The sequence below is a fragment of the Pimephales promelas genome, chromosome 7 (genome assembly GCF_988280905.1).
Source record: "Pimephales promelas chromosome 7, fPimPro1.hap1.1, whole genome shotgun sequence".
In the NCBI taxonomy this organism is placed as follows: Eukaryota; Metazoa; Chordata; class Actinopteri; order Cypriniformes; family Leuciscidae; genus Pimephales; species Pimephales promelas.
The window spans coordinates 31843115-31856418 of NC_142775.1; the positions used below are offsets into that span (position 1 = coordinate 31843115).

The window sequence follows — 13304 nt, forward strand, 5'->3', positions numbered from 1 at the left end:
AGTGTACTTCGTGAAGCTTCCTCACACTAACCACACACATTAACCCATTAATTCCAATATTTAAGAATTTTTATTTGTCTCATATTAGAATTAGTCAGGCAGTATCAGAAAATGTTCATTTTTACAAAATATAATGCAGATATAATTTCAAAAAAGAAAGTAAGAACTATTTCACAAAAGACTATTCAGCAAGATCAAGTTATTCTATCTTTTAATTCCTCCGCCCAAGAAACTTTGTTTTTATACTGTTCTGGAGTAAAATAAAAAAATCAGCACTTAGTTCAAATAAACTCTAGTTTAAGTTAGTGGTGATATGATTTATACCCATTCCTTCTTTGGCACTGATTGACAACACAATCCCACAATCCTCACGCCTCCTATGTTTGCCTGGCTCTAGGCACAACATCCTGCTTTAGTCATTTTCACCTCCATTGGCGTCTCCAGGTCCACAGTGGAACTCTCTCCTTCGCTCCGTTTCTTCAGAATGGAGGGCAGAACCAGATCGAAGAGGGTTTCAAACAAAACGTCGACATTGTAACCCGTTTTAGCACTCGTCTCAAAGCACACGGTCTCGGCAGGCAGACAGGCCTTCTCCTCCAGGCCTCTGTAGCGCAGCACGCGGTTGTAAAGAGCGACGGCGTCCTCTTTGCTCACCTGTTTGTGCTGGAGCGCAGTGCCGGGAGGAGTCGGACACGTGACCTCGGGCTGTGCTTTGTCCCCTCGCTCGCTCTCTGTGTCTGTCCCTTGAGCTAGAGCATCCGTAAGGTCTGCTTTATTACCCACTATGGCGAATATGCAGTCAGTGTTGGAGGTGTCGGTCAGGGACAGGAAGCGGTTCTCCAGCTCTGCCAGGCTCTGCCAATTGGTAACGTCATAGGTGAGAATGACTGCAGCTGCGCCACGGCAGTACATGGAGCCCAGGCCATGGAACTGTTCTCGACCTGCACAGCACAAAGTGACAATCAGAATTTATTTAAAGAAATTTGCACTACACTTGACTACAATTCAAATGGAATACTTGTACATTACTTTTCTCAGACAAAAAAAAAAAAAAAATATATATATATATATATATATATATATATATATATATATATATATATATATATATATATACTAAAAGGGCTTTTACTTTGTAAAAATGATCATGCAGGTAATTTAGAGGCCTTAGAACTGAATGTATCAAATATAATACAATATGCTTCACGGGGTTAAAGTCTTGGAACATGAAAATTAAATAGGAATAAAAATATATGACAAACTGTCATTTTGCTAAATGATTATCTGCATGCTTTACATTCCTGGAAATCCAGGTTATTGTTTTCCATTAAACACAAATAGAACTACACTCCCACATTTAGGAAAAACTGAGAAATATCCAACTGAGTGACCAGTAAAACCTTTAGTTTCCGCACACACACTCATCTGACTAGCACACACCACAAGCATGTGACTTTTTGTCAGATAAAGAGACCAAACACCAGTACACGGGGTCATCTGTACAGAATAAAATTCCACAGGAAATGACATGGCTAATTTCTATATTAGATAGATAGATAGATAGATAGATAGATAGATAGATAGATAGATAGATAGATAGATAGATAGATAGATAGATGATAGATAGATTCCATGTACAATGATACATTATGTCATCTGTTTAGACCTTAAGAATGTTATTATTTTACACTATACAAAAGAGAGTTTAAAAATGTGCCTTTAATGGGTGAAGTTTTCAAACATTGACCAAGGCATTAGGGCATTTACTCATTTACATAAAAATCAGATGAAATATGCAGAAGTAAAAAAAAAAAATCAGTCTCCATATGACATTCTGAATATAAATAAAATAGGCCAAATATTATTTTAAAAAAAAAATCCTGTGAATTTTGAAGTAGGTCAAGTATGAACTTCACGCATGACAGGGCCATATTTCAATGAGGAACAAAAAGTGCTGACATTTACGGGAAAAAAGGCCACTACCATCAAGATGAGAAAGCATTTCTGAGCTTTTAAATCAGGATTTAACAAATGCCAACAAATTAAAACAGAAACTCGGGGGGATAGTAACGTTAACAAAACAAGATATGATGAAATAACTATCATCTGACACTGTGTATTTAGTTAAAAGTTCAGCTGACTTGGTTGGCAACATCCAGCTTTTGCGAAACACACTGTGATAACGTGTAATATGTTGGGCTCTGTTTTACTAAATAAAAAGTAGAAGGAGCCAACCTGCAGTGTCCCATATGGATATGTTGTAGGGTCCCCACTGTTTGAGGAAGAACGCCCCTCCGACGGTGCTTATAGTGTCCTTAAATTTCCTCTCCGTGTATCTGTGGAGGAGAGAAGTCTTTCCTACGTTCATGTCCCCCAGAATGACGACTTTCACGTCGGGTTTCTTGGTCCTTGAGGCTTGAGGCATGTCTCCAAACACATGCCACTCTTGCACACTCAACTCTTACAGGTAAAACCTCTACATAAACAATCCAAAGGACGGGCTTTCAAACCATGCGTTTTAAAGTGCATGATCTTATTACGTCCTCTGTACAAAGCTTGGCGAAATAAATCCCATTTGTGTGGTTTAAGTCATGAAAAAAATATATATATTTGACAGACAAATTAGTTACGACGCCGATTTTCTAACTAAAGTACTTTCAAGTTGTGTTCAGCGGTAATGCTGTGCTGTCCGATTCGTCAACGAATCATTCTTTTGAGTCAAGATTCGTTCAAGAATCGGATTGAATCAGTCCGAGTGCTTCTCGTGCTAGATCCCCATATTGTAAATGCTATTTTTTTTTTACTAATTGTAATGATGACTGTAACATAAACTGGGACACATGAAAATGTCACATGTTAATACAACATAATCAAATCATTTGTCTACAGCTTTATTTGAACATTTTTTAGCATCTTTTTTTTTTTTTTTTACAACAATTGCCAGGTGGTATATAAAGACAGTTTCAAGGAAAATAAAAATACAACAAAATTTTTATGGACGTTTTGAAGCATGGTAGTTGTGTAGCTGTATGGGACAGAAAGCTCTCAGATTTCATCAAAATGATCTTCGTTTGTGTTCTGAAGATGAACGAAAGTAGTCATGAGGGTGAGTTATTAATGACAGTATTTTAATTTTTAAGTGAACTATTCCTTTAATAGATAAATCCATTGTATCACGTTTGTAATCGGTTCTTTGAAAATGTCTGTTCAAAAGAACCGATTCGCATACATGAGTCAGAGTTCTTTCCAGCTTAACATTGGCGGGCGGGGCAAATTTAACTTCGGTGCCAACGTCACAGGAAGTAAAACAGTAAAGGCGGCGCTAAATATATATCAGTGTTTTTGCTGTTTAAATACCATTGTCAGCAGTCGTCGCGACTCGCTACAGTGAATGGTAATGTTTTGGGTGTATTTCATGTCACATGTGGACTGAATTTCGCTTATGTCATCACGCATAAGCGACAAAAGCAGAGCGTCAGCGGAAGTCTGACGATTGTAGAGGGAGGACAATAATCTTCTGTGTCTATCTGATCGAGAGAAGTCCGATCACAGATTCATTAATTAGATTAAATATTGAACTTTGTTCCTGTTATCTGACTGGATACTGCATCTAATCCCTGTACAAAGCTCCACAGCGCCCACTCTCTACCTGAACAGTGTTTGTTTACCCGTGAACTTGATGAATCTGCTCAAACGTGCCACCTTCATTTTCTCTGAACAGCCACTAATTCTGGCAATTGGTAAGATCGGAGTTTATCGTTGGTTGATTTCCCAAACTATGAGTAGGTTGAGGAGGACGGGATGCATGGACGTAAATGCTCACTTCTCGGCGTGATAACTGTAACCATTGCGATTGTAGCAGCGTTGCTGTATGATAAAGGTAAATGCCAAAGGAAAGTGCCACTTTGAGCCCAACTGCTTCCGTGGATCTGTTTTTAATTTAATGCATTTTCATTATAAATTGAAGCATCACAGTGAACTCCACGAGTTTGCAAAGCCTGGTGATATATGTATGATTTGAGTATGTTCCGAGTGATTTCACATGTCACAAATGTTTTTTTTGGGGTTTTTTTTTCATTATGTTTTATACATTTAGGATTCTTCAGCTTATTTGGCCGGTTTAAACTCAATTTGCCTACATATCCTTACGCAAGTTTTGAACCACACTTTTATTTTTTTATTGTTAAGCTTTTCTCACTTTTCAAACCCTGAAAACGATAAGCTGAACATGCAGAGTGAAAGTGTTTTCATAAAAGTATTCTTGGAAACATTTTTACGGGTTTCGCCACTGAGCCGTGGCGTGGAGCGCACGTTTGCGATGACGTAGTACACAACGTTGTGGTGACGTTTTTACTGTTGTTGGCGCGGTAAACACTGGCGAAGTTCTAAGCAGCTTTGCATAAACCAGCTCTCAGTTAATCTCGGCGAGGCCTTTATCGCTATGCGCTCGGAAACTGCATGATACGTCGTCAAAACAAGGCCTAGATATCGCCGCCGCCTGTTCGATGCGAAACCGAGTTGCATCCGTGTTCGGTTGCTTCGACCATCATGCTAGTGAATGCAACGCGCGGTTTCCTGTGGTCGGACATGGAGACCAGAGCGCTGTTGAATATCTGGGGTGAGCACGACGTGCAGACGGCGCTGGACGGAAACTTTAGGAATAGCCACGTTTACCGAGACGTCGCGAACCGTTTGTGCGAACTGGGCTTCGATAGGACACCAGACCAATGCAGAATACGGGTTAAGAGCTTAAAGAGGCAGTATTTCCAAGCGAAGGAGGGATCCAGGAAAAATGGGCAGTACCACAAGATGTGCAAGTTCTACGACGAGATGGAGAGGATATTGAGCAATAGACCGTTAGCAGAGAGGCAGGATATTGATAGTGTTGCCGTTGGGGGAGATGAAACGATGGATGAAGATGCTGAGAGCACTGAACTCTTGCAGGAGGCTCACATGGATGGCAGTGGTGAATGCTCTTTTATGGAGCACACAGTCAAAACTGAGTATCCATCCTGCCCCATTCCGGTGACAGTAGGAGGCATGAGTATGTCAACTTATTCTGATCAGTCAGAAAGAAATGATCTGCCATCTTTAGCTGAATCAGCCTGGTTTGCTCTATTGCATGTGCATGTTAATATCTGTCTCTTTTTCTTTCGAAGGTTCATTTCCAACCAAACAGAGCAGCCTGACAAAGACCAACCCGCCCACGTCGTCGTCGAGCAGACCACGGAGAAGCAAGAAGCGGTTCGCGAACATGTCGCTGGAGAAGCTGATGGAGAAGTTCTTGGAGCAGAGCATGGAGGCGGAAGACAACTTCTACCGGCTTGAGGAGCAGCGTCTTCAGGCTGAGGATAAGCGCAGGGAGGAGGAACATTCCAGAGAGTTGCAGATGCTGCAGATGTTGGGCCAGATTTTCGCTGGCATTAGCACATCCTCATCCTCTCCTGCGCAGTCTGCCACTCCGCAGCCCTCTTGTATACCCCAGACTAACCCCACCGTACCACTCATGCGTCCCTCTTTTGGCAATCGTAACCATCCATCTGCCTTGAACGAGTTTGCCAGCCACAGCCAACCAGCTGGCCCAGGTCTGCTCATGGAAGAGGGTGACGCTAAATGTTCGTCTAGAGTTGCCATTTACTTTTAATTGCCAAATATGAAATCAAAAACCATCATTTTATTCAATGCTTTACTGCTAAAATCCAATGAAAAGGTAGTTAATCCAAAGATGGAAATTGTGTCGTTTTTTTTTCGTTTGCTTGCATTGTTCAAATGTTTTTTTTTTTGTTTTTTTTACCCTTTTTAATATTGAAAGCAGAATAATTAGAAACGTTTATTTTTTTCCCAAAAAAGACTAACCAGACAAAAAGCAAAAATAAGAAAAATTCGGCTTGGTTTTTCTTTTTGGACACGGTGGACATCTTTTCCATACATTGATGATGCTGCATGGTGACTGAAAAGGCCCATAAAACATCATAAAAGTAGTCCATACAGCTATATTTCAAGTCTTCTTAAGCTTTATCATTATGTCATTGTTCACTCAGAATCCTCCTCACTATTCAAGCTCTGAAACATAATTTGGGTTCAAGCTTAGAATTAATAAATAGGGGTAGTTTTAATGCCATTAGTGATAAAACGACGTTGGTTGTCAAGTTTATCATAAGTGAACCTGTGGGTTGGTATGTAAAATATAAAATTTATGAGCTACAGCAGAAGGGAAGATTTTCAGTGAATAAAAGCCTAGAGTTCAAGTGGCTTCAGAAGATTCTGAAAGTACAAGCTGTATCTGGTTTTATTAGAGATGCACCAATAGGAACATTTTCATCCGACACGATAATTCTTTTTATTTTAAAGCTGATAACCGATATATTGGCAACATTTTTGAGAGCCTGAGAACAAAAGTCTCACACTTTTATGTAGCCCTTATGACAGATAATTTTGAACTTTACCGTAATTTCCCTTTTTTGAAGTGATTCCAATCAGATTTCAAGCAATTCAAAACCATCATGTTGAACAGTGCACATCTGAAGTGTCTCAGCTGAAGGAAATAATACATTCTTTCCGAGCTTTAATATATCGATCATATTTTCTTATCGGACCGATAACATTAATAATGAAAATATATGTCTCTATAACGATAAGGTGGCCGATATATAGTGCATCCCTAGGTTTTATCATTCTTAATATCTTTTTTTTTTGTGCGTTTCGTTGAAAAACAACATGGTTTAAAATATAGATGAATGATAGACAAATAAATAATGACAGAATTTTCATTTTAGGTAAACAAGTTCTGTTAAACTGTAATTTTAACAAACCAGCTGTCAACTACTATAGTCCCAATGCATGGAACTGAACAGAGCAGCTCTGGCTTGTAATAAAACTAAAGATTGTTATTTGTTTTTTGATTGTTTGTTACTGTGTTCTTCCTTCAGTCATAGAGCGCTCTTTCTCTCTGGGCACGGCAGGAATGGACAGTGTCATTCCTCTTGTAAGAAAGACTATTCCTCCATTGACATCCAAAAAACACAAGGGTCAGGATGGGCGCATTGGGATCATCGGAGGATGTCAAGAGTAAGTGACGCACAGATCTTTCTCAGGGCTATACACTTTAACAAATTACTAAGTAAAGCACTGTAATGGAGCTTCTATGGTTTGTTAATTCATGGTCAGCTAAACAATCACATATTATATTAATCATCCTATTGTATTACAATTCCATCCCATTTTACATGTTCTCTTTTCTCAATGTTGGTATGTTTAGACTGTTTAATTTCTAGAGCTTGCACTCAACTCACTTTTTCACTTTCTACCACATACCATCAAGTCATTCTCTGCTCCAAATAGTATTACAAGGTGCTGTGATTCGAGTTATAGTACTTAGCAAGCTGTTTTCTTCTGTTTTAACTCTCTGGATGTATATTTGCTTGATGAAACTTAAGTCTTTATATTTTTCTTGTTAGGTACACGGGAGCACCTTTCTTTGCGGCTATTTCGGCTTTGAAAGTAGTAAGTACTTTTCCTTGGTTTAGGGAGATACACAGTAAATTGTCTCCAAAATACTTAAGTGGTTGCATTTCTAGATCATCTCATTTATCGATCACTCCGATTTAGATCAATTAAATCACTAGTCATTAACTTTCTACTCTTCCTTTCTGTTTCCAGGGAGCCGATCTGTCTCATGTGTTCTGTACCAAAGATGCAGCTCCAGTCATCAAGTCCTACAGTCCTGAACTCATCGTTCATCCAGTGCTGTGAGCAGGAATTTTTGATTACCAGTGAATTGATTCTGTGTATCATGCAAGCTAAAACATTTTTTTTTTATTGCCAATATCGTAGCGTGATAATTTTTGTATGACGGTTCTTTTGTGATGATGTTTCGCTCCCGTCTGTGTGTTTCTCCAGAGACAGTCCCAATGCTGTGGAGGAGATTGAAAAATGGCTGCCCAGGCTTCACAGTCTGGTTGTGGGACCAGGTCTGGGTAGGGAGGATATGCTTCTGAAGAATGCAAAGGCAAGAGAAATTATGCTTTATGAGCATGTCTTGTGGTAATGTAGTCACTCCTAATATGCAACACTAAAAGCATTCCATTTTAAAAGGTCAATTTCTTTCTGAATCTATTGTGTAGTATCGACCACAAATTTAGACGTAGGTAAAGAGTTAGTTCACCCAGAAATGAAAATGTAATCATCTTTAAGCAAAAATCTGAGTTATATTGAAAAAATATCCTCGCTCTTCCACGCTTTATAATGGGAATGAATGGTACTATTAAGCCCAAAAATGCATATCAATCCATCATAAGTAGTCCAGTAGTCCACATGACTCCAGGGGGTTAATAAAGGCCTTCTGAAGCTAATGGCTCATTTCCACTTAGCGGTGCGATGTGTCAAACCATACTGTACCACTGAGCTAGGTGGTACAGTACGGAAGGGTACCCAAAAAGTAGTACGGTACGATTCGGCATTTTGGTACCATTCACATCTTTAGACCGTGGAAACGCAAATAATTGTGTACTAAAGGTTGGAGCTAGACTCAACACTGGAGCTAGAGTTGATTGGTTGGCCAGAGTATCGTCACTTGCGCGTGCTGCAAGAGGAATGACAACATTAGAAGCACCTTTTTTTAAATATACAGTACTTGAAATATAATACTACTGTTATTGTGTCACGAAAAAGTTTTTCAGGTGAGAATGTAGTTGTTTAAAGCTCAAATCTATCTGTTGCCCAAATTCCCATACAGAAACCAAACATTTCACTTTTGTCCAAAGTCACAGAATTATTTTCATTGTAATCATTAATGGAACTTAAAATTGTAGCATTTTTTTTTAAATAGGCTGAACAAGGAAAATATAATAGACTATGTAGACCACAGCAGCTCTAATTATGTGCCCAGAAACCTATTTCTGCCTAAAATGGCAAGTGCAGTTAACCATGTGCGACAATATTTTATAAAAGTGTAAAAACATTGGCAGTGCTGTGCGACGATGCGATTTGACCAGTCAGATAAAATGGGCATTTCTGTGCCACCTTCGCAAATGAAATATTAAAGCCATGAACAGATTCATAAACCACAAAAAATAGGGGATGTTAATCCAAAACCTTGTTTTCCATTTGTTACACAAAAACAAAAAAGCCATTTTATCACTCATTGCTCCATGAAACGCCAGCATTTTGTTTGTCAGATTTAATGGAATAACTGAATGATCGATGATACACAAACCAGGAGTGCGCACACTTTTAACTGGTTGTATAAATTAAGATTTTGGTGAAAATTGTATTTCTAGAGAGCTTGCTAATATTATGTATTTTTACATTTGTGTTTGTTGTTTTAATTTATGTTTGGCTCATGTTTCTTTTTAGGAGATTATTGAGAGGTCAAAACTCAGAGGAATACCAATCATCATTGACGCTGTGAGTACTGTTTAACTGACACTGGCCTAATGGTTCGAGAGTCGGACTTGTGACCAGAAGGTCGCGGGTATGACTCTCAATACCAGCAGGAAATAACTGAGGTGTCACCTTAACCCAATCACATGGGTTAGTCATGGTTTGCAGTGTGTGTGTTTACTACTCACTGCTCCTCACTTAAGTGCACTAACTTGCATAGGTTGAATGCAGAGGACAAAAGCAGAGTATGGGTTACCATTCTTGGCCTTGATGTCACTTCACTGATCAATAAGCTTTCATTACTAGGCATGTTGCCAATAGATTCAGTGAACTGGGTCAGAGATAATAGCTCCGTCATAGCTTTTAAACATTACAGTATTAATGCACATTGCATGATCTAAATCTAAATGCTGAATAAAATAGTCAATTGTGTAAACTCGTTTATTTTAATTTTCTTATACAGGATGGCCTTTGGTTAGTGGCAAAAGAACCATCAGTCATTCAAGGATATCAGAGAGGAATCCTCACACCCAACTTTATGGAGTTTACTCGTCTGTATGAGGCCATGGTGAGTTTTGGTTGTGCTAAAACATTCTATGTACCTGCACTAGTTCTATTTCTATGTAATATCTCTGTAAGGCTTTGTTTGAATCTGGTTATTTCAGATGGGACTTCAAGGTATCGTTCACTTTGAAAATAATGTTTGATTTGTTTTAGCTTACCTCAAGAGTGTCTTTGTTTCCACAGTATTTTCAATTTTGATATTTTTTGGTCAAACCGTTCTTGTCTGTCATTCATATAATGGAGGTTTATGGGTTTCACCTCTGGTCCACCTCAAAGAGCATGCACAGAGAAGTCCAAATTAAACATGATTCAATGGCTCGTAAATGTAAGTACACATTGATGGCCTAAGACACGAAACGAGCGGTTTGTGTGAGAAAACGAACAGTATTTATATTGTTTTTACCTCTTGAAAATGGTGCTCAAACTGCTAGTCATCCATTTGTTTGGGTTCACTGAGCTGCCGAGATAGATCAGGTAAGCTATTTGAGGATCTATCTTTAGTGGTTGGAAGGATTGTTCTGCCTGGTCTATAACATGGCGCAACATGACAATTTTCATCAGTACGTATTATGCAAGAAGTTACCATGTAATGATCAGTGACATCATCACTTTGCGGTATAATATCTAAATCAGTTGGATTGGTTCCATATGATATAATTAAATCTAGTGAATTAGACGATGAGTGGGACCACTGACATTTGACAAATATGACTGTTCCAATCATAGTGGTTATTAGTCCTGCAATGCTGTTTGAGATGTCAAAGATCATCGCCGGTGTGCTTTATACACCATTCATTCACAACCGAAGATAAATCGGATACATAAAGGGCAATGTGAAATAAACGCCATATTACAACTTAATTTACACAAAACAGAATTCTGCAAATGCAAACGTATAGTCATAAAGTTGTTACTTTTGCCTTTAAACATAAAATGACCCCACACATGACCTCTGGTGCCCTCACTTCATCTTTCCTCGGATGCTTTGCGTGTTTTTTTACGGTTGACCTTGCACCCTTGTTCACTAACAGTATTATCACGGGTCATGTATTTAAATCTCCTTTTCACCCTTAGAGGAAAAAGACCCAGAGTATATCGGGGCTTTTACAGGCACCTAATTCAAACAGTTGCAGTGCACGTGCTAAATTAAACTTTGATTTCAGCATCATGAACCTCTGGACAGCACCGACCACAAGAGAAGTGCTCAACAACTGACCATCGCCTTGGGCAATCTGACCATGGTTTTAAAGGGGGAAGAGGACATTATTACTGATGGAAAGAACAGTAAGTGGCTTTCTTGAAATATTTAGACTTTATAAGGTTCGAATGCTCTATTTTCTTTCTCTAATATGTTGTGTTTCTACATACTTTCAGTGCTGACCTGTAGTCAAGAGGGCAGTGGGCGGCGCTGCGGAGGACAGGGAGATCTGCTCTCTGGTTCCCTTGGAGTTTTCGCTCATTGGGCGTTCAGCTCACCTCCAGATGCCACTAAAGGGTAAAGTGCTCCATCTTCAGTAGTTATTTGATGTGTTATTGAATATCACTCTGAGTTAAAAGAGGACCAATTATGCTTTGTTACATTTTGTTGCATCAATTTTGTTTAGTGTGTAATGGTGCAGTTTGAGCATGAAAAAGGTACAAAGCACAAAGTCAATCCAAAGGGAGTTATTCTCTAATATCAGTAAATACTGTTGTCATTGTAGTCTTTAGTTTTCGACCGGAAATGTGACAATATTATTCTTTTAAATAATTCCCACCCAAAAAAACGTATTTGCGTTAGTAGTGTGTTGAAACTCACGGTTATGGTAAAAGGCATGATGCTTCCAAAACAGACTTTATGCGGTTGACCAATCACAACACAATGGCCCAGTTGACTAATCAGAACACACACACTGGGCTTCATAGAGACAGGAACTAAACGGTGTTAATGACAGACTGGGAAGCGAGGTGCTGCAATGTCAAATATGTGAAGAAAAAAAAGCATTTAACCTATTTTAGTAGACCTATTTTATTCTCTTTTAGTTTGTAAAAGAGAATATGGCCACTATAATTGTACATGTTTTTTTTTTTTTTTTTTTTTTTTTTTTCAGCATGAATCCTGCGCTGGTTGCTGCATTCGGTGCTACGTCTCTGACAAGGCAATGTAATCGCCAGGCCTTCCACAAACACAGCAGATCAACCACCACCTCTGACATGATCCAGGAGATAAGCAGCGCTTTCAAGAAGTTGTTTGAAAGCTAAAATGTGTGTGTCCGTTATCTTTTTATGGCCATTATAAAGACTAAAGGTCTGCATCTTAACGCTACTTGTTAAATAAACATGAAGTACATTGTTGAGTACCTGTTCTTTTTTTCTTTTCCCTTTTATTTTAAGTGCCTCTTGTAGTTCTGCGAGACAGTATCAACTACTCCTCCTCTTTCATATCTGTGTGGTGGCCCTCTATAAATGTCCATTGTTTTCTTTTTTTTAAATGTATGTCTTTTGATGTGTGTTAGTTTGCGAGTGATTAGATTTGTATATGATAGCCCACCAAGAGATAGTTTTAACAATGTCCCTCTAAGAATGAATTGCTGTCTTACTACCAGCTGCAATTTATTTATTAGTCTGCTTGAAAAACGCTCACCTTCAAGTATTGAAAAAAAAATCTTTATAGTGGATGTTCTCCTTACAATAAGCTGTTTAACACCGTGTCTTCTGTCAATAACTCACAATCCCCATTTAATGTGTGGGTCAAATTACATTTAATTGAAAGTGGCTGTCACTTTTAGATAAAGTTTGTTATTCTACATATTAAACTAACATGAAAGTTTTACTTATAACTGTTTATGTTTTGTATTATTCCCTCTGCGTGGATAATGAATGTCTGAACATGATTTAGGTTGGTATGATGGAAATTGTTGTGGGGGGACTGTACAAAAAGTGGTAAGTTTTAATACCATTCATTTTTGTACTCTGTTATTTTCTATGGATTCCAATATCTTGAGAACCATAGAATATGGGGCTTTTATTATGTAAATTCAAAGTTGTGTTTGAGGAGATCCCCCCCCCCCCCTTCTACTGTATGTAAAGCGCTTTGAGTGCCCGAGAAAAGTGCTATATAAATGTAACACATTATTATTGTTCCTATACTGTTTCTCATTTGCATTACACTTATTTAAAAAAATGCATTCAAAAAACGTTTTGTGATAAATTAGAACAATTTGTATAGTGTAAGTCATATGATGAATACCTGAGAAAAGGTGTAGTTTCTAACTTTATCCAAAAAAATCTTGGGGTAAAATATATTAAAGGTTACACTTTATTCTAAGGTGTCTTTGTTACACTGTTATACATTTAAGAACGGAGTAATGTTAAGCAAC

The 13304-nt window shown here is 38.4% G+C and overlaps 2 protein-coding genes across 7 annotated transcripts; one reads left to right on the forward strand and one right to left on the reverse strand.

Moving 5' to 3' along the window:
• Positions 1 to 51: 51 nt before the first annotated feature.
• On the reverse strand, positions 52 to 2425 carry rab20 (RAB20, member RAS oncogene family). Its single transcript, XM_039683639.2, has 2 exons — positions 2236 to 2425; positions 52 to 941 (listed from the first exon to the last, which is right to left on the reverse strand). The coding sequence occupies exons 1-2, from the start codon at positions 2423 to 2425 to the stop codon at positions 394 to 396; spliced, it is 738 nt and encodes a 245-aa protein (XP_039539573.1). The 3' UTR covers positions 52 to 393.
• On the forward strand, positions 2330 to 12281 carry naxd (NAD(P)HX dehydratase). Of its 6 annotated transcripts, none has more exons than XM_039683625.2 (11): positions 2330 to 2467; positions 5160 to 5615; positions 6930 to 7068; positions 7458 to 7503; positions 7660 to 7748; positions 7900 to 8008; positions 9355 to 9405; positions 9845 to 9949; positions 11109 to 11229; positions 11320 to 11440; positions 12036 to 12281. In XM_039683625.2, the coding sequence occupies exons 2-11, from the start codon at positions 5255 to 5257 to the stop codon at positions 12184 to 12186; spliced, it is 1293 nt and encodes a 430-aa protein (XP_039539559.1). In that variant the 5' UTR covers positions 2330 to 2467; positions 5160 to 5254; the 3' UTR covers positions 12187 to 12281. The 6 variants fall into 6 exon arrangements, with proteins under 6 accessions (XP_039539559.1, XP_039539556.1, XP_039539557.1 ...); XM_039683622.2 differs by lacking the exon at positions 2330 to 2467 and adding an exon at positions 3345 to 3880; XM_039683623.2 differs by lacking the exon at positions 2330 to 2467 and adding an exon at positions 3348 to 3740.
• The last annotated feature ends 1023 nt before the right edge of the window (positions 12282 to 13304 follow it).